The sequence below is a fragment of the Dermacentor silvarum genome, chromosome 1 (genome assembly GCF_013339745.2).
Source record: "Dermacentor silvarum isolate Dsil-2018 chromosome 1, BIME_Dsil_1.4, whole genome shotgun sequence".
Classification (NCBI taxonomy): Eukaryota; Metazoa; Arthropoda; class Arachnida; order Ixodida; family Ixodidae; genus Dermacentor; species Dermacentor silvarum.
The window spans coordinates 291,432,066-291,450,374 of NC_051154.1; the positions used below are offsets into that span (position 1 = coordinate 291,432,066).

At 46.4% G+C, this 18,309-nt stretch overlaps 1 protein-coding gene across 1 annotated transcript in view; it reads right to left on the minus strand.

The window, feature by feature from the left end:
• LOC119437215 (uncharacterized) overlaps positions 1-15,965 on the minus strand; it is a 35,520-nt gene extending 19,555 nt beyond the window's left edge. The window contains exons 1-3 of the mRNA XM_037704263.2: positions 15,716-15,965; positions 2,720-2,871; positions 1,334-1,401 (exon numbers count right to left, since the gene is read on the minus strand). Of these exons, the coding sequence (XP_037560191.1) occupies positions 1,334-1,401; positions 2,720-2,871; positions 15,716-15,811 (316 nt within the window). The 5' untranslated portion in view covers positions 15,812-15,965. The remainder of the gene's footprint in view (positions 1-1,333; positions 1,402-2,719; positions 2,872-15,715) is intronic.
• Between the last annotated feature and the right edge of the window lie 2,344 nt (positions 15,966-18,309).

The following is an 18,309-nucleotide window of genomic DNA, read 5'->3' on the forward strand; positions in this document are numbered from 1 at the left end:
AGCGGAGTCAAGGATATACGCCACCCACGATCACACATTCTTGCGCAGCGAGCTGTAGTGCCACAGTTCGAAACCCACTGAACGAGTAAATGGCCTTGACAAGTGGTCTTGTCGGCAGGTGTTTACTTACAAGCTTCTCTGCAGGTCGCGGGGTGGTTTATTGCGCGATTTTACTTCGCTCTTTATTTAAATATTTACTGAGCCTCTAGGATACTGAAAATGGAGTTCTCCACTTGTTCGATTGCAAACGTGCTTAGAGAAAAAAAATTGTTCAGCGCTGTCATGCAGACATTAATTTGCAATTGAAAAGTACAAACACTTCATTGATTTGACAGTGGTTAAATTGATATGTGTAGCTGGCACAGCCCCAACACCGGGGAGGTAGTCCTCCTGGGTAAGGCTTCGCCATCTGCAAAAATGGAGTCCGCAGACTTAATTGTGTGGTGTTGTTCCAAGCAGCTCTTTTACGGGAAAGGAACGAATAAAGTGGCGTTGAACATGCTTGGAACTGTGCGGGAGTGCAGTAAACGAGCACGAATTTTAATTAAGAGAACGGCTACACTTGTGAATGTCAGCGAGTGCACAATGTGCAAGTGGATTTTAGAAGAGCTAGCTATCAAGAGATGGCGCCACAATCCCGTGCGAGACGGTGGCCGAGTGCTCCTACTGAACCCTCCGCTTCCGCCATCTCTGCAACCCTCCTTCCCCTCTGTATGTCAGAATATCTTGGAATTATTTAGCCTTTTTATCGTCACAGCGATTACGGGACGAATTTTCTACCGCTGCTATCACAACAGCTGATGTCGCTGCTCAGTTGCAGCCTTAATATTGCGATGTCAATTATATGGACCCTCTAGACGAATTTCTGCCATCACTGTCGCCGTCGTCGTCGCCATGAGGTTCCCTATAAAGTCCACGGGCGATAAAATCGTCGCCGCGCGCCATACGCTGTGTGTGCGAGTGAAAGCATGCGACGGTGAGCCGGCACAAGGGCGGGAAGCGGGAAGGAAGCGCGCAGTCTTCCAGTCACGCACAACGATCCGGAGGGAGGGTGCGAGATAGGGTCCGCTGATCGCATTTCAATAAAGAGCGCTAATGCTGTAGTACCAGCAGTACACTATCATTTAGTGTGTGATGCTATCACTGCTGTAGGCTTGGAAGCTAACACTGTTAAGAGAAAAGTGAAAAAAAAAAACAAGTTATTTTCTGCAGAGTTATAGGTTTCAGATAACGAAAAACCTCTTCACCGCTTGTATTAACTGCGGTCCTTTCTGATAATAGCGCAAGCATTTATGCTCGTAAACCTACGCGTAGTGAAATTAACGAAACTTACCATCGCATGATGACAGGTAAAAGATGGCAGGACTAGTACCATTCATCAAGTTGTAAAAACACTTTGTCCTGTAATATAACAACAGAAAACAAAGCATTTTTTGAACAATCGACTTGTGGGCTCGAAGAGGTCATTCGTGACGTCCACCATGATTGAGGGACTGGTTCGGCAACAAACGCACCATCAAAAGCCGCTAAGATCAACGTCGGTCATGTATGTATCTTTCGCATGCACTTTATTGTAGTGGCAACATTACCAAGAGATCGTTACATGAGGCTCTCGGGCCCCGCTAGTTCGCTATGAACACGATGAACTTTGTTGGCAGGGAAGCTGTAACAAATCAAATAACGGAGGAAGTTAAGTGATGGCGATGGAGCTAACTCGCTCAAAATATGGTGAAAGCTACATCTGGTTCTCAAACGCATCGTTTCCTCATGTCACTTCGACGCTTACTGCGAACTCTGGGTGCAACTACGGCGTAACCTTCGGCGAGTTGTTTCTGTATTACGGTAAAGCAGAGCGTAGTAACGTAGACAATAGACGGGGAAGTTCAACGCACGCATCTTTTTTATAAGCTTGATATGGTCGTCAGCGTTTCCCCGTGTCCTCTGCAAAAATTACTTCTAGCTGTTTCACAATGAGACGGTTGGCTCCTACACCACACGTGTCCTGCGGAGCGTCACTGCTAACATTTCGTTACATTTTCTGTATTTGAGAAACAAACACAAGTATACCTACACCGGACACGTGCCCATCCTGAAATTTCTGTGTGCTAGGATACCTGCCATAAAACGACGGTGCGACAACACCCGCCTGTCCCCCTTCCTACCCACCCCCCACCCACCTCTCCTGTAAAAGAAATTCCTGGTTACGCCACTGCGCCAAGGTATATACCATATAAGGTACCTGCATTCGACTATTATACTCAACTCAACGTAATGGAGACTTTCCTTAAGTGCCTGAATTTGTCATTTAATTAACTTCGTGCTAGTGCTTATTTTGATGACATTTCTTTTTATAAAAGCACAGATGATTGTTGTGCAAGTGTACGAAGACAAAATAAAGTTGTAATTGTCTTTAGAGCTAAGGAAAGCTGCTTCAGATGACGTTTGTTTATACAGAATATGAATGTTCAATGCACAGTCTTGCTTAAGCATCATTAAGTATGTTCTTAAATGACGAATGGTTTGCTTCATATTAATGAAGCAAGCAATGTTTTTCTGCATTAGATACAAGCTTTCAAGATCACACCCCCAACAAGCAAGCATGGTTGGATTCGAGAGCTGAACGGCAGAAATGTGCAATAGTTTGAAGTAACATTGTACGGTGCTTCTTCAATGAAGTTAATTATGAATCAGTCTCGACGTATGCGTGCTGGCTACGTACTTAGGTGAGCCTTCGAGACCCTGGTAGTACCAGGTAAAATTCGCGGTCTTAGCCTCCTGGTCAAGACTTTCGCGCGTTGTTTTCAGGCATTTCTGGTTGGGATCGTCGATGGTGCTGTAGATGGCGACCGCGTCTTCAAATTGCATTACCACCTGCAAGGACAAAAGGTCCGAAACAGAAAGATAACTTGAGCGCAAAGCGGGAAAATTAAATACCATGCGATACGTACGGCAAAACAGCGCTAACAACAAGATTCAAAGGGTAACTCTAGCAAAACCTGTCTTCTTATTCGCCCTGTTGGCTGTGTTAATGCCCAATTGATCATTCAGTAGGTTGATTATTATTTCAGCGACGCCGCGATATTTCAATTACGCAACTAAAGGATTACCAAGCACTGTTGTCATCTGCTCGGCCCCACTCAGTATGATGTAAAGAGGTTGTATCGGCGTTATTATAATCGCTGTTGTTCCGCATGTGTGTTTTCCACAAAAACTACAAAAGAACACGGATGACCTGCGTTGTGCCTCCGCACTTCAGATGCTCCTTTAGAGAATGTCTCTTACCTGCAGAAAGCTCAGAGATTACGCTTGAGAAAGTTTATATATATATATATATATATATATATATATATAACTCAAACATAGCACAAAGCTACATAAGAAACACAGGCGTGTTTCTCAGAAGCAAGTTTCGCTGTTGCAGAAACATTTACCCTGATTTGTGTAAGTGGACCCTGACTTTCAGTATAGGCTGGCACCATTGCCTTTACGGGGCAGTCGCACTGCGAAACTCAGCTAGCCACAACGCTAGAAGAACGGCACTGGCCGAATTATTCGACAACTTGAAGCCCATAGAGAAAGAAAAAAACAGAGGTTCTCAAATAAAAATTGGAGAGGTTTCCCTGGCGGCGCGACTGGTACGATGACATATGAATTGGTACCCAGAAAGCGCACCATAATGGCACAGCATATACACTCGGACATATAAAAAAACTAATCGGAGTGTCTTGCTGAGACCATGCGTCTTGTAGAAAACTTATGACGGCTTCGTAGAGCGGGATTCACAGGCGGTACTGGTGTATGGTTGAAGTATGCGCGCCGCAGCTCAAGACCTTATCCGTGATCTACTAGTATTTGTTGAGTGGGGACATTGGGGCAGCCAGGTGGGATGTATAGAGCACATTAGGTGAACTATGTCCCCCCATACATTGAATGTAGGACACCGGGGTCATCCCATGGAATCCTGAATTTAAAACAAGAAGCACTTCACTTTCCGCAAGATTCAGACGACTGTGGTGTATACGCACGTACGACTGACCCTTTCGAGACCACACAACATGCAGGTTGGGCCATAAACAGCGAAAAGGTTCTTACTGTTACTCCCTGTGGCTTCAGTACAACGTGAAGGCCACGCGAAAGAAAACACAAGAGAGTATCCATGAACAATGGAAAAAAAAAAACTTTACAGCCTTCTCCACTTTGTGGTTTTCTGCAGAACGCGTCTTATTTAGCGAAAGCTAACTTCTCTGTGTCCTATGCGAAAAATGACACTAATGATGTTCCTCATTATATCGCTGACACCACGTGACTTCAGGCCTAAGGTACGTACTTAGTCGTAAGCATCCCTAGGCTCGCAGTATGTTTGTATGGGGCAAGATGCAACTGATGACCAAGTTATGCCAATCTTGTAAATTCTCGCTATCGCTTTTTTTTTTGCGAACCAAGAATTGGCTAAGGCTTGATGCTCTGCCCCCTTACTCACGAAGCATACTCTACCCTTTCTAATGCAATTATTCCTGTAGCAATGATCACGTTTTATAAGGAATTTCGAACACATAGACTTAAAAAAAGCAAGAACTCCTGTTAGAAATCAAAATGTCAGAAACCGAGAATTCTGTAATTTGTGGAAGAAATTATAAACGTGCGGCGCAAGATACACAAGAAAAGATGACAGGACAGATCGCAGACTACCAACTTTATTTCATGAAGCAACAGGAAGCCTTTATATAGGCAACATACAATCAGATGCCCACCCGGCTGCGCAAAAACTACACAATCAAACTGCCACCACTAACACGAAGTGTGCTGACAATCTTTGTTGTTGGTGGCAATTTGATTGTCTAGTTTTTGCGCATCCGGGTGGGCACCTGATTGTATGTTGCCTATATAAAAACTTCCTGTTGTTTCATGATATAAAGTTGGCAGTCTGCGATCTGTCCTGTCCTATTATTTTCTTTTCTTGTGTATCTTACGCAGCACGTTTATAATTCAAGTATGAATTAACTGAATTCTGGGATTTTGCGTGCCAAAACTACGATTTGATTATTAGGCACGCCGTAGTGGGGGACTCCAGAATAATTTTGACCACCGGGGTGTCTTTAACGCGCTCCCAATGCATGGGGAACGGGCGTTTTTGCATTTCGCCGCCATCGAAATACGGCCGCCGCGGCCAGGATTGGATCCTGCGGCCTCTTGCTTAGCAGCGCAACACCATAGCCGCTAAGCCACCGAGTCGGGTAATTCAAGTATGAACCAACTAGCCCGCAAGAAAGTACTATTGTGAAAGAAAAATGACGCCGAAGGTCACTAATTGTCTCTGACGTTTTCGCAAATAATTGTACTTTGGAACTGATCAAAATTTGACGTTTCTGCCGCATCTTTGGAGTATGCCGCCTTTGCCTCCACTGTCAGATGAGTCGTGCTAAAAGTTGTGTTCAGTCCTTTCTTGTTTTTTCGTAGTTGCAAATTTCGACGTTTGAAGCGCAATAAGCTCTCGGAAGTCTATTGAAGCAGTGGATAATCACGATTCCTGGAGGAACCATTGGGCTACCAATGATCGATATCGACCCGTTTCTTGGTTAACTGGTGGGTTGTTGACACGTACATATTTTCCCAGGGGTTATAACGAATGGCGAATGTGGGAAATTTTATTTGTACCATGTTCATTTAGATTATCGCTACCACAATAATCACAATCTAAACGCTTCGGTACATGGCTACTAATTAACCAGAAATTTTGCCGATGTCTTTCGCTGTTGAGATGCACTGAATAAAAAGAAAATGATCGGAAGAGCAGCAAAATTGTGGCGACAAATGTTGTAGTCAAGGAAGTTCTATGAAGCTGTGCGGTGCACTTTTTTAGCTGTAATAGCTCAATAAAAGTACGGTACGTTGGCAGTATCGTGCGTTTCCCCGTATCAGGTAGAGCAATAACACCGCAAGCACGCTGACCGTGCCTCTTGTAAAAGAAGTACGAAGTATATGAACAGGTATGGGAAGAACCAAGAAATATATTAGCCAAGAGGGCAAAGCGCCAGCCAAAAGTTGAGTGTCGCGGCATCGAAAGGCCTCGGCGTGGCAACCCGTGACGGCCACGGTAGACTACGCAATGCAGCACGCCGCTGGTATCTCCGAGGCGACGCGCAGCAGACGCAGCTACGCGCAGTGCAAAGAGCAAATGATTTATTTTTCCGTCGTTTTGAGACCGCAGACATATATATTTGTCACTTATTTGATTCAACATTAGCAATTATGTATTACTGAGAATGCTCTCGCCATCACGAAATCAGCCAACAGCATTGGTGGGCAAGCTGCTTTCGATGACACTGCATAACGACATTGCAGAAGCGAGAGCAAGTGATCTTTCTTTTTTTGCTGTGTTTGACAGTAGATTGTAAATTCTCAGCTGCATGCAGTGTAGTAATATTTGGCTCACACATTCACAGCAGCCTCTATGATAGATCGGCAAAGTTTTCTTACTATGTTAAAGAAAAGGCGCAGTTTCGCCCGAAAAGCGAAGCATCCATTGCGATAGCAAATTAGTGGACAGCTAGACAGAGTGAGGATATTAGTTTTAAAGGCCGTATAAACTTGTAAACATAGGCACACTAACTAAATTAACAAGCGCGGTGTCAGACGCGCGCAAGCAAACATGAACGCATCTCTCTCAATGACCGCGGAAACTCGCTGTCAAAACGCTGAAGTGAGTCAGCACGGCTCGGCAGCAGCAGCGAGCGAATAGGTGACCGGTAAAACGAGCAATCGCAGGGAATTGTGGGGCGCGGCGTCTGCTAGCAGCTTCCGTTTCGACGGATGATGCGCCCGACGCGGCGGTGGCCCGGCGCACGTGTTTTTCTGCGTGGTTCCTACGGTCAGTGGTGCGAAGTTTTCCGTCCGCTTTGTCGACCAGCAATGTCGTACTTATCATGAAGCTGATTTCTAGGTTTCAGTTCACTTTGGCGCGACGATGACAAGCCAAGAAAAGAGAGGATATGCTTTTATTCATAAACGAACTTTCGTTTTCATTTCGGCAGCCTTTTTTTTGTTTCTGGCAGGCTTATTTCTACGACATTTGCCGCTGCTTGGACGCACCGTCGCTGACTGCCCTGCCGGCAAATAAGTCATACAGATGAAAAAGTTATCTCTATCCGATAATTTATCAAGCGTATCGAAGCAAAACTTCGAAAATCTGGTGCTGAGGTGATGGCTACAGTGGTCTGGTAAATGCTGCTCTGTAATCGTCGCTGTAACCGATATCGTCGGTAAAGGCGTAGCTAGCGTAATTAGAAAGTGAATTGCTGAAAATGTTTGAAAACTTTGCGCGCTTTCAACGGCATTTCTCGGTCGAAACTCGAAGTTCATTTAAAGTGGTACGTAGTTAGAAGTTTTCGCTTCTTGGTCAGCAAAATGGGGGAATAGCCAATCGCCGTCATATTACGGCTGTGCATTACCTCTTTCTGTGTTCAAGGAACTAAGGTGCCCTATTTGGTTACGAGTATTGTGTATGTATCTCGCTGTCTCCGTTTAAATTTGCGCCGTAAGACCATGTTTCATACCTCTATATGTGCATGCGAGTACTGAAATAGTTCTGGATGCTTCAGTCAATGTTAAAGAAAGAAATATCTTCTGGAATTATTCCGTGTTGGCCCTTACACAGTTCATTGACGTTTATCACCGCCTGATAAGTGGCACTGTACGTTTCAAGGCAGTAGTTACATGCTTTTACCTTTAACGCTTTAATTTGAGCAGCCAACGGTAAACAGCCGACTATGGTTTTGCTAGGCGCCTGCAACCAGCTTCGACTGTGACAAAGCCGGACTGCAAGTGCATCAATAGGCTTCAACGGCGACGCGGAGGCGGCGGCTGCGCTGCCTCGAACCAGAAACATCCAGCAGACGGCGCATCCGAGAATCCCTCGCTCTTTTACGGGTCACCTATTCGTCTTCGTCCGCCACTCGCATCAACGCGAACTAGGCCGCGAAAACACAGCGCAGGCAGGAAGGACTCTGCCCCCGCCGCAGATGGCTTTAAAGATACATTCGCGCGGGAGCCTTCCGGCCCGGCGGAAGCGCGCGGCCGCAGTAAAGCGTGGCCCCTCCACCTCCCTACCCTCCCTCCGGAGCGTTGCGCGCGCTGGACGACTGCGCGCTTCCTTCCCGCTTCCCGCCCTTGCTTGCGCGAGCCGTGATTGCCGGCTCACCACGGCATGCTTTCACTCGCACATACAGCGTACGGCACGCGCCTCGATACCAAGCCAGGCTTCCTTAGCTCGCTGAGCTGAAATCGGAAGTAGCGGGGTCTGTGTGAACCATGTGGACATACAAAATCAAATTTGAACGGCGCGCCACAGTGAAGTTGAATAGGCGGAGCATTGTGCGAACATCCCACTTTGCCATAGCCGGCGCAGTGCAAGGCAATAAAGTATTTCTGAAATGGTCTGTTTTAATTTCTTGACTTCGATACAAAAATTATAGTGACGTTTCACTTCGTGAACGCGGGTTACGCGCACGCATATGGGCGCTGTTCCGGAGATTCTAAGCTATGCCGTCTTGCCTGACACATCCGCATTGTCGCAAGCCGCCTAGCACGCTTTTTGTGAGTCGCCTGGGAACGCCTAGCCCCAGCCTTTTCTTGTGCAGCCCGTGCCTGGCCAAGAATTTTCTAAAAAGTGTCCGGCGCTTGCCGACGACTTTGGGGTTGGTCGCCGCTTGCATTGCCGAACCATCCTTCCGCTCGGCCTCTCGATCGCCCGACGAACCCGGTATGCGTATATCCACCTCCAGGCACCCTCCTCCTCCGGCGCTCGGTTCCTTCACCCAGCTCGGCGCCCTCCAACTTAATCTCCCCGATTTCACAGACGGGGCATGCACACTTGCGCGTAAAAGTGGTTCAGGACCCGTTTGAACAATCCATGGCGGCTGTTGTTGGCTTTCTCGTGAACAAGGTGAGTGAGTGAGTGAGTGAGTGAGTGAGTGAGTGAGTGAGTGAGAGTTCTGTTGCTACAAGCGGATGCATGTTGCCGGCAATTTCCGCAGCGCTTGTTTGCGGTCATTACAATTTTTCCTACGTCATGTTACCACCGATCAGTTGCCCTCACGTGGGCAAAAACTGAAACCTGTGTTACGCTCCCGCGACGCATGTACCTCGATGGTGCTCAGCGCCAAACACAGCTGACACAAAGCGGTGTTCAGAAATTTTAGCTTCATGTTCTCCCAGCAACGAGCGCATATATCTTCTTTAAAAAAAATAATAAGCGCAGACATCGGCGCGACAAGATACGCCTGTGCGAACCCACATCTATGTACAGGTACACACGTGCATTTGCTCTCGCGGGGCTCCGACCACTCTCGCATCCATTGAAATTATTAATCACGGGCACGTCGTTTTTTTTTTTTTTTTTTTTTTGTGGCGCACAAAGGCCAACCGCTTACGTCCATGGAGACGGCACAGTTGGTCAACATCCGCCCTGTTCTGTGTTCAACTGTTGTTTTTGAGCTCTTAAGCTATGTGATTGTATAGCCAACTCTGCGAACAGCTGTGAGATGGCACAAAATACGTTCCAGTGCCACCAACCTTTTAACGAAGTATGGCACCACCAAACAAGTTCTTTTGTAGATCTCTAACGCTACAAATGCTCACTCAGAAGAGCTTAGCACAGTCATTGACTCAGCGCTACTGATTCTGTGCCATTATTGGTTTAAGTACAAGTGTTATCCAAGATGCTAATGTGCATTTACGTTTTATGCTACAGGCCTACTTCTTTATGATGGCATGCACATTTAACATTTGTTTATAAGCTAAGTTATAATGGGCGACAAAAATGCAATAAAACAATCCTCATGCCATAATAATTTAAGGGCTACAAATATATTTAACATTCCTCACCGAGACATTAGGTATGTAGATTATTTTATTGTATTTTTGTCACCTGTATTTTCTTTCGGGTGGTGCTCTTAACATGTCAAAAGTGTTTATTAACTGCGGGAATGACCTGTACCTTACGCGTGATCTGGCGATTAACCATACATATGGATATTTACAGAGGCGTCAACTACGGGGAAGGGGCAGCGGGCCAGTTTCCCCACTTAACTTTCGGACTAATCTTCGGGCCAGCACCTCTTCCCCCCCCCCCCCCCCACCTCCACAGAAAAAAATTCTTTGAGTTTGCAAGAATTATTGAATTTCCAGGATGGCACCAGTTGCTAGATATTATTTCCCAATGTGTAGAACAAAATACGTGGGTGATCCAGTTACTTTTGTGCTTCAATGCATGTTTGGTAAAAAAAGTCCCAGTTTCACCTGAAAAGCGAAGCATCGATTGCGATAGCAAATTAGTAGAGAGCTATGCGAAACGAAGATAGCAATTTAATAGGCCGTATAAAGTTGTAAACATTCGCTTACTAACTGAATAGACAAACACGGTGTCACGCGCGCACATGCAAACATGAACATAACTCACTCGATGACCCGGAAACTCCCTATAGAAACGGCGGAGTGAGAAAGCGCACCAGCAGCAGCGGGCAAATTGACCTTCGTGCTGTCTCTCGTCCCGCTTCAACGGGAACTAAACGTCAACATGACAGCGCAATACGAAGCTACCGGCGCTCGACGCATGCACTTTGTCCCCATAGCAGATCGCTTCGAAGATAAGGCCTGCGCGTGCGCGCACTTCGCCCACATGGCAGATCGCTTTCAAGATACGGCGCGCTGTGAGCAGCAGCCGACGGAGCAGAACGCACCCCCTCCCCCCCTCCCTCCCTCTCCATTGCCTCGCCCCCGTGCCTCACGCGCGAAAAAAGACGGCGCGCTTCCGGCTTGCCTTCCTGCCTCGCGTACGCTACATCGAGCCGCGATTGCCGGCTCACCCTAGTACGCTTTCACTCTCGCATACCGCGTACGGCGCGCGGCGACCATTTTATCGCCGCTGGACTCCATACGGAACCTCACGATCACGGCGACGACGACGCCAGAAATGCGCTTGGAGTTTCCATATAATTGCCATCGCAATAAAAGTGGAAAAACAGTGAATGTTTACGGCAAGTTTGATGCCGCATATTTCCAAACTGGCGTCATTCTGGAGAGTCATTCCAAGTGGATACGCCTTGCAAACTCACCGGCTACAATTGCTAAATTGCATTATGTGCCGTAAAATATTTCAACAGGTAATTAGAGAATATGTGTTAATTAGTTGAATATGTATTTCTATTTCTCGTTAAGTGAAGTCCGCCTCTCTGAATAATCCAGCTCAAGGACTAGAATTATGTTATCGGCAACAGGCTATGATTAAAATTCCATAAAACTTAAGAATGGTCGCCTTGATCTCTGTCGTACGCCAATCCACATACACAGTACACAGTACGCATCCACAGTGAACACGTGTCAGCTCCTTTTCATGACCAAAGAAAAAAATACGCATTTCTTTTCTCGCTCCTTTAAATGACGTCTCATTTTCACGGAAACTCACCCAGACTGAAATTCGCAAATATGCTTACACGATCAAATCGCAACGCAGGCCACGTTTTGGCGCAAGCTTTGTGGTGGAGGTAAACTGGGACAACGTGGAAGCTTGCCGCGCCGGTCAGTTGTGAACCGAAGGCACGCTGCAGAAGCAGCGGCACATTTCAGGTTATTCTTGAGTAGTTCCGAAGTCATACTCAGTATTATTCGGGGCGAGCTCCACCATTGGAAAAGCTGGCGCCACCGTGGGCGTGACGTGTTATGACGGATCACGTGGACACAGCGGCCGCGTCGTCTGCTTCGGAAGCGCCGAAGCGAGCTGAAAACGTAAGTTTAGTCCCACCTGTGCTAAGGTTCTGATTAAATGGGGATGCTTTCCCCCTTAGGGTGTTTGCTTTACAACACTTGAAATCACTATAATAGGTATCGTGGCTGCCTTTGAAAGGGTCCGACATGGTAGGCTATTGCTCGGTACCGCAGTGCCGGACGCGTACGCAACGCAGCCCGGTGTCAGCCTTCACACGTACCCGCAGGCCAAGAAGCTGCGTGTAGCTTGGATTGCGAAACTTTGAACCGGAAATCAGCCATTGGCTATAACTCGGGTGTGTAGCAAGCACTTACACGAGAAATATTTCTGCTATGGCGTTGGGGCTGTGATGTTCGGTGAGAAGCAGAAAGCGCGCACTGGGAAGCTCGCCCGCACGCGCTGCACGGTTAATGTCATGAAGATTAGGTATTTGAACTTGTTGATGCTAGATACTGGCAAGTTCACCGGAATGGAAAGGGAACGGTAAAAAGCACATTAAAAAAGGAATGGCATATGCTCATGTTTGGGTTAGCGCCAAACAACTAATGTACTGGATCAAGAAAAGGGAAGCAGTGGGAAATTTCTCGGTGAAAAGACCGATAAACATACAGTGCGATGCAACTTGAAAAATAATGATGTTTAAACTTCCAAGAATTTAGAAAGAAAAAATTGAATCGTTGCGACGGTAGGCGTCGAAGTCGCCGTTATAACGAAATTATGTTGAACAGCTCTGATGGCGTCCACGCAACAATGGTTGCTTGTGTACTGTCAAATGCTCATATGCTGCGGCCTAAAGCTCACGGCGTGGTGCGAAAACGCGCCGGCAGTGAAAGCGAAGCGTTGTGCGTGTGTACATGCATGCACACGCGCAGTCGGTCGCCGCGAACTCGTGCGATCGCTGCATTGAGTCTTCATTCTGTTTTATGTTCCATTTGGTTATACAGACAGCACACCATAAGAACATATTTCACATAGTCTGCTCTCAGCGATTGCATATACCTTTCACGCAAGAAGCTGGTTCGGGGAACTCCATCACGGCGACCGTGCGCAATCGGCCTTAACTGTACGTATTCGGTAAAGAGATAGCGTCTAAACCATTCTGTGCTTTCTGTCTGCCCAAGATTATTATTTTGACAGCAAGAAGCTTCCCTCGTTTGGAAAGTACTTACAGAAATGTCCAGGAGGGCTCCCGCGTGGTGTTTTGATTGAGCGCCGACAGCCAAACCTTTGAGGAGCGCGCCGCGTTATCTCTCATACTATACGCAAGCGAGGCGCTTCCGACAGATGGCGACTTCGTAACTCCTCGCCCCTGATAGGCAATCAACATGCCGATGTAGCTGCTCGCTCAGCCCACGAAGGACATAATAAAATAATCTTCCGTTCAGGCTAAAAAAGACGCAGTTTCGCCCGAAAGGCGAAGCATTGATTGCCATAGCAAATTATTACACAACTATATATGTGTTATAGTTAGTAGTTTTATCAGCTGTGTAAAGGGCTGTAAACATTCGCTTACAAACTAAATTAACAAGCATGGCGTCAGGCGCGTTCAGGCAAACATGAGCGCATCTCACTTGATGATTGCGGACACTCGCTGTCAGAACGCTGGCATGATGACGGGTGGCAGCAGCAGCGAGCGAATTCCCCTTCGTGCTGCCTCTCGCCTTAACGCGAATTAGTCGCGCGAGAGTGCAGCATACACGATGCCCTGAACTATGTCGTGTCGGCTAGCCTGCGAACCCATCGCAGATTACCTCCGAGATAAGACGCGCGCGGCCCCGCTCAGAAGTGCCATGCAGAGCCGCGATCCGAGCAGAAGTGGAGACGCGAGCTACGATGCCATCCCCCCCCCCCTGCACCGCCTTCTTTCTTGCGCGTGCGAGAAGACACTGCCGCACCACGTCACCATCCTTCGTTGCTCAACCTTGCATGCTTTCCCTCGCACCTACAGCATCCGGCACGCAGCCGCGATCTTATGGCACTTGGACTTTATACGGAACATCACGGCAACGCCGACGACGATGGCGGACATTCGCCTAAATAGAGTAACCATAGAATTTTCCAGAATGACACCCGTTTGGAGATATGCGTCATCAAACTGGCCGAAAAATTCCCCTGTTGCTCCACTTACTCTTTTTAACAAAACGCTGTTTTATGCATTGAAGCACAAAAGTAACTCCATGGAACGACCACGTCTTTCGGCTCACACTTTGGGAAATTATACCTTCGAATTGGTGTCCTCCTCGAAATTCATTTCCCATGGATACGTCTCGCAAACTCACTGGCTGCAGTTCGTAAATTGCAAGATGCGACATAAAGTGTTTAATTAGGAAGTTGTTAAGTGAATTTCGGCTACTGAGTTAAATATGCGTTTAGATTTGTCGTGCTAGTAATGTCTGCCTCTTCGAATAATCCCGCTGAAGGACAAGAATTATGCTACCTGCCACAAGTGAAATTCAAGATTTCCGGAAAACTTATAAATGATCCTCCGAGATAAAGTGCCAGTATCAAATAACTGCTCTCACACATTACTCGAACTGCAGTTATGAATAGTAACAACGGGAGACAGAAATGTGCAATGACCGCTTTCGAGATGAAGGGGCATGCGTTGTCAAGGAGTCCGTTTATTATAATAACCGAACACCTGACCAAACAAAGGAGCGATATTGGTTACACAGTGCACAGATAAATAACATTCGCATCTACTATTCGTACGCAACACCTACTTACCGGTAAGAATATGACATGATTCAGAAACCATCGGTTTTAATACCAAATGTTGTGCTTGCTTGATCGAGTTATCATGGATGGGAAACGTTGGCAATGAGTACAATATGTATCCGGCTTCTCCACAGCGTTAAGTTGTATGAATGGACAATGTTGATAGGTGAAGTGAATCCTTACAGCTATTTAAGAGCTCCCAACCCATTCAAGAGCTGCGCTAGTACGTCACGTACGCTGTGCGTCAATCAACAATTTTTAAGGTGCGCCTTGTGAAGTACACGTTTCGTCACCGCATTGCGCAGTTCAGCAGCAGCGTACGAGAAGTACAACCAAACGCGAGGCTGTCATTTGCCCTTGTGATAATAGGTTACGTACACCATTCGTCAAGCTTAACAATGTTGACCTCAGCCTGGGGTGTCTCAGCCTGGTGAGTATACGGTGCTTCCGAATGACTGCGTCATTCGGAAGCACCGTACGAGAACTGTAGCTAAAAACGACCTATTCATCCCTACAGTTTTTTAAGTTGACTGCGGAGATTAGTATTTAATTCAGCAGTTCATGAAAGAAAGAGGAACAGTTCTTGCTGTAGAACCAAGGTGTACAGCTTATCTGGAATGGTACACGACCACACTTCATTAACTGAGGAAGTGTAGAACGAACAAAATATTGTATTTGACTTGAGAGTAGCATGAAACTACAAAAAGGCTTCGCGGTCAAAGAAAAATTGGTCCTGGTCCGGGGATCGAACTCAGGAACATTCTCTTTCCGAAGCAGTCGCTCTGCCATCTCAGCTAACCAAGAGGCTATAATATTGCACAGCGAAGCCGAATTAATGGACAACTGGAACCGCATGGACTGCGGGAAATAAACTTCGCGCAAATCCGAAAGGTAGAGTAACTCGTTCCACCTTTCGAATTTCGGCAGAGCTGATTTGCCATATTGATGCAGTGTTTTGACATCCCGGCGTAGTCAGACGCTGAATGTGCATTACGAGGGACTATTTACCCCGAAACTGTATCACAAGAAATACCCACATGGCTGAACACATTGTCAACACATTGTCTAAACGCTTGTTCACATAATGTGTGTGTTTCGTTGGGGCCTGGCAAATAGTACCCTTATAGTATCCGGGAACTCTACTTGTAACTCGAGTTATTACGGATGGGAAACGTGGGAAACGCGCACAATATGTCTTTTTGTACAACACACGAAAATTAAACGGGGTCAATGCACCTCGAGAACGTCGATGATGTCGCCATCTTCATTGGCGTCGCTCTGGACTCTCGAAGCGACGACGAAGACCACCAGCACGGAGATGAGAAACGCCATATCAACTGTGCGAGTGTCGCTTCAAGTTGCTAATGTTGCACCGTCTAACGCGACGAAGCCGTCCTGGGTTTATGGTGCCCTTTTTCCTGCTTGCGGCCCCGCCCGCGGCTGATATCAACCAATAGGCACGAAGGCAACGGGGTGTTGTACTGACGAATGGGCGATTATAATCAGAACCGTCGAGACGTCAATGAGCCTTTGCGCTGCGTCCGGAAACATTAGTCAAATAACGTGTAAAAAGTGTGGCACGTGTTTCCGCCGTTAGTGCAACAGAGAGCACGTTGTTTTGCACTTCCTAACATATACAGCTTCAGAAGCCTTGGCACAGCACCTGTCGCGAGCATTTAAACTTGTTTTTGGATACGGTGGGAGCGGATGGCTTAGTGACGCCGAATGGAAGCCAGACATATAGTTGCAATTTTTCCTTTAAGATACAAAAGGTAACAACAAAACGATATTTATTTGCGATCAATTTGCTTCTGAAAAACAATCACCAAAATGTAAGCGTGGTGCTCTTGTATAAATCGGAATAAAATGGGAACGATGACGAGATAAATTTTTTAGCTGTTGTTTTCGCTTAACAATTTGCAGGTAGCCTTACGTCTAAATCAGGAGCACGAGCTATGAGAGGTCTACTAGCGGATGATATCTGATCGCTTCGTACTATGACTGTTGATAACATGAAACATTTCAAAACCATCTTCGGCAGTGAGTTTAAGCAAATATATTTTGTCAAGTTTTCCCATAAGAGCACGGAAGCTTGTGCGAGCTTGTATGACTTTATGTTAAGAGGAAGAACAAGAAAAACAAGTATACACGATGGGAAGAAAGGACACCACGTTCTGTTTTAGTTTGAATTTCGTTAAAATTTGATTTAAAATAAATTTCAGTATATAAATATTTAAAGTTCACTTTGAAGTCGGCGCTCTTCCTGTCCCGTCTTCACCCTGTATCGCCTCATTTGGAGCTGCGCAGCTTAACACGAAATTTTCCATACTTTTGGCATTGCAGCCTAAGGGACAGTTTGCTTGAAAGTCTTACTTTAGTTCTTCGAAAGTCTTTCGTTATGTTATATTATATGCTTCCGAGTAAGCGGTGTTTCTGTACATAGTTTTGTAGAAAATTTCGGTACGGCGTTTTCAGCCGTCGCTTGATTTTCAAAAACCATTGCATCTTAGTTAAATTAGTAATTATTGCCGTACTTAAACAAAATAAAGTTTCAAAAGAATGCTTCATCGGTGTCAGCTGATTTAGTACTTCTCGCTACGATTCCTCTAAACAAGTATGGCATCTTGCTCCTGTTCAGCATGCAGTATCAGCCGAATTCAAGTCAATTGATCAATTTTTGTGCTATACGTATGTCCAGTATATAGCTCATGTTCTTCGTACACCCCAAAAAAAATCGTTGTCCAACCACAGCTGTCCATAGGAAGTGCATTCCGCGAGGAGACAGTGCCTCCCCTAATGGTAGGCTCTGTTAATTACTCAGGGGCTCGAAGGATTTGCGTGCCCACTGCCGGGCAACGGCCGCTGCTCTCGCTTGCTGCAATACACATAAAGTGTTAAAGGAATGCAGGCACCAAATTCAGAGGCTAAGTTGATTATAGTTTATGCTTTGCATGCTTACGAGGAAGGCTTTCATGAAGTATGACTGACACCACACGCATAAAAGGTAATTTATTTCAATTTTAAAGTCCAGAAATGAAACTTGGCTGCCTTCTCAGTGCGATAGCCATCATTAAAACATCATTGCTTTACCGTCAATGGTGTGACGCCAAAGACGCTGGTGGCGGCGCAGTTTCAGAGCGGCTGCACGCGCGTTTGCGCAAGCATGGCCGGGAGATGCGCGTCTCCCACCTATTGTTGCGGCATCGACGAACGTGGGCGCTCATGTGCAATTGAGCAGAGGACGGATGAGTTTGCTGTCGCCAATACTTTCGTGGTTCGCGTGAACTCCGTGACCTCAGGTACTCATGATTTACGTCACCCGAAATGGATTCGCCCCTGCTGGCGGGAATTTTGAAATCAGGAATTGTGTGATGGAAATCGGTTTTTATTAATTTACCGGGGACGCAATAGTGCGTAGGCCGGTCGTTATTATGATCTCCTGAATGCTGTGTGTAACCCAAGAGTAAACAATTGTCAACCGAGAATTTCATGTATGCACTCCTTTAAAGTCACACACGCCGGATTTCCCTCGCAGTTTTCTTGGTGTGAGCATAAGCTATAGTCCTTATGGCGCGCTAGAAAGCAGATGCCGTCGCTGTGTGCTTTCAGCGGCAATAAAATGTATCGATATTGCAACAAACTTACCATACCGGCACCACTTTCATCGAAATCAGTAAAGCTGGCTGCAGTGTCCGGAGCAGATAATAAATGTCTGTTCAGCGTCGGTTAGGTGGGAAGTTAGAGGCCGGCCTGCCATTGCCGGTCAGGCAGTTTGTCCTTTTACTTTTCGCGATAAGTCGTGCATTCTCGTATCTCAAAGCTTGCTTTTC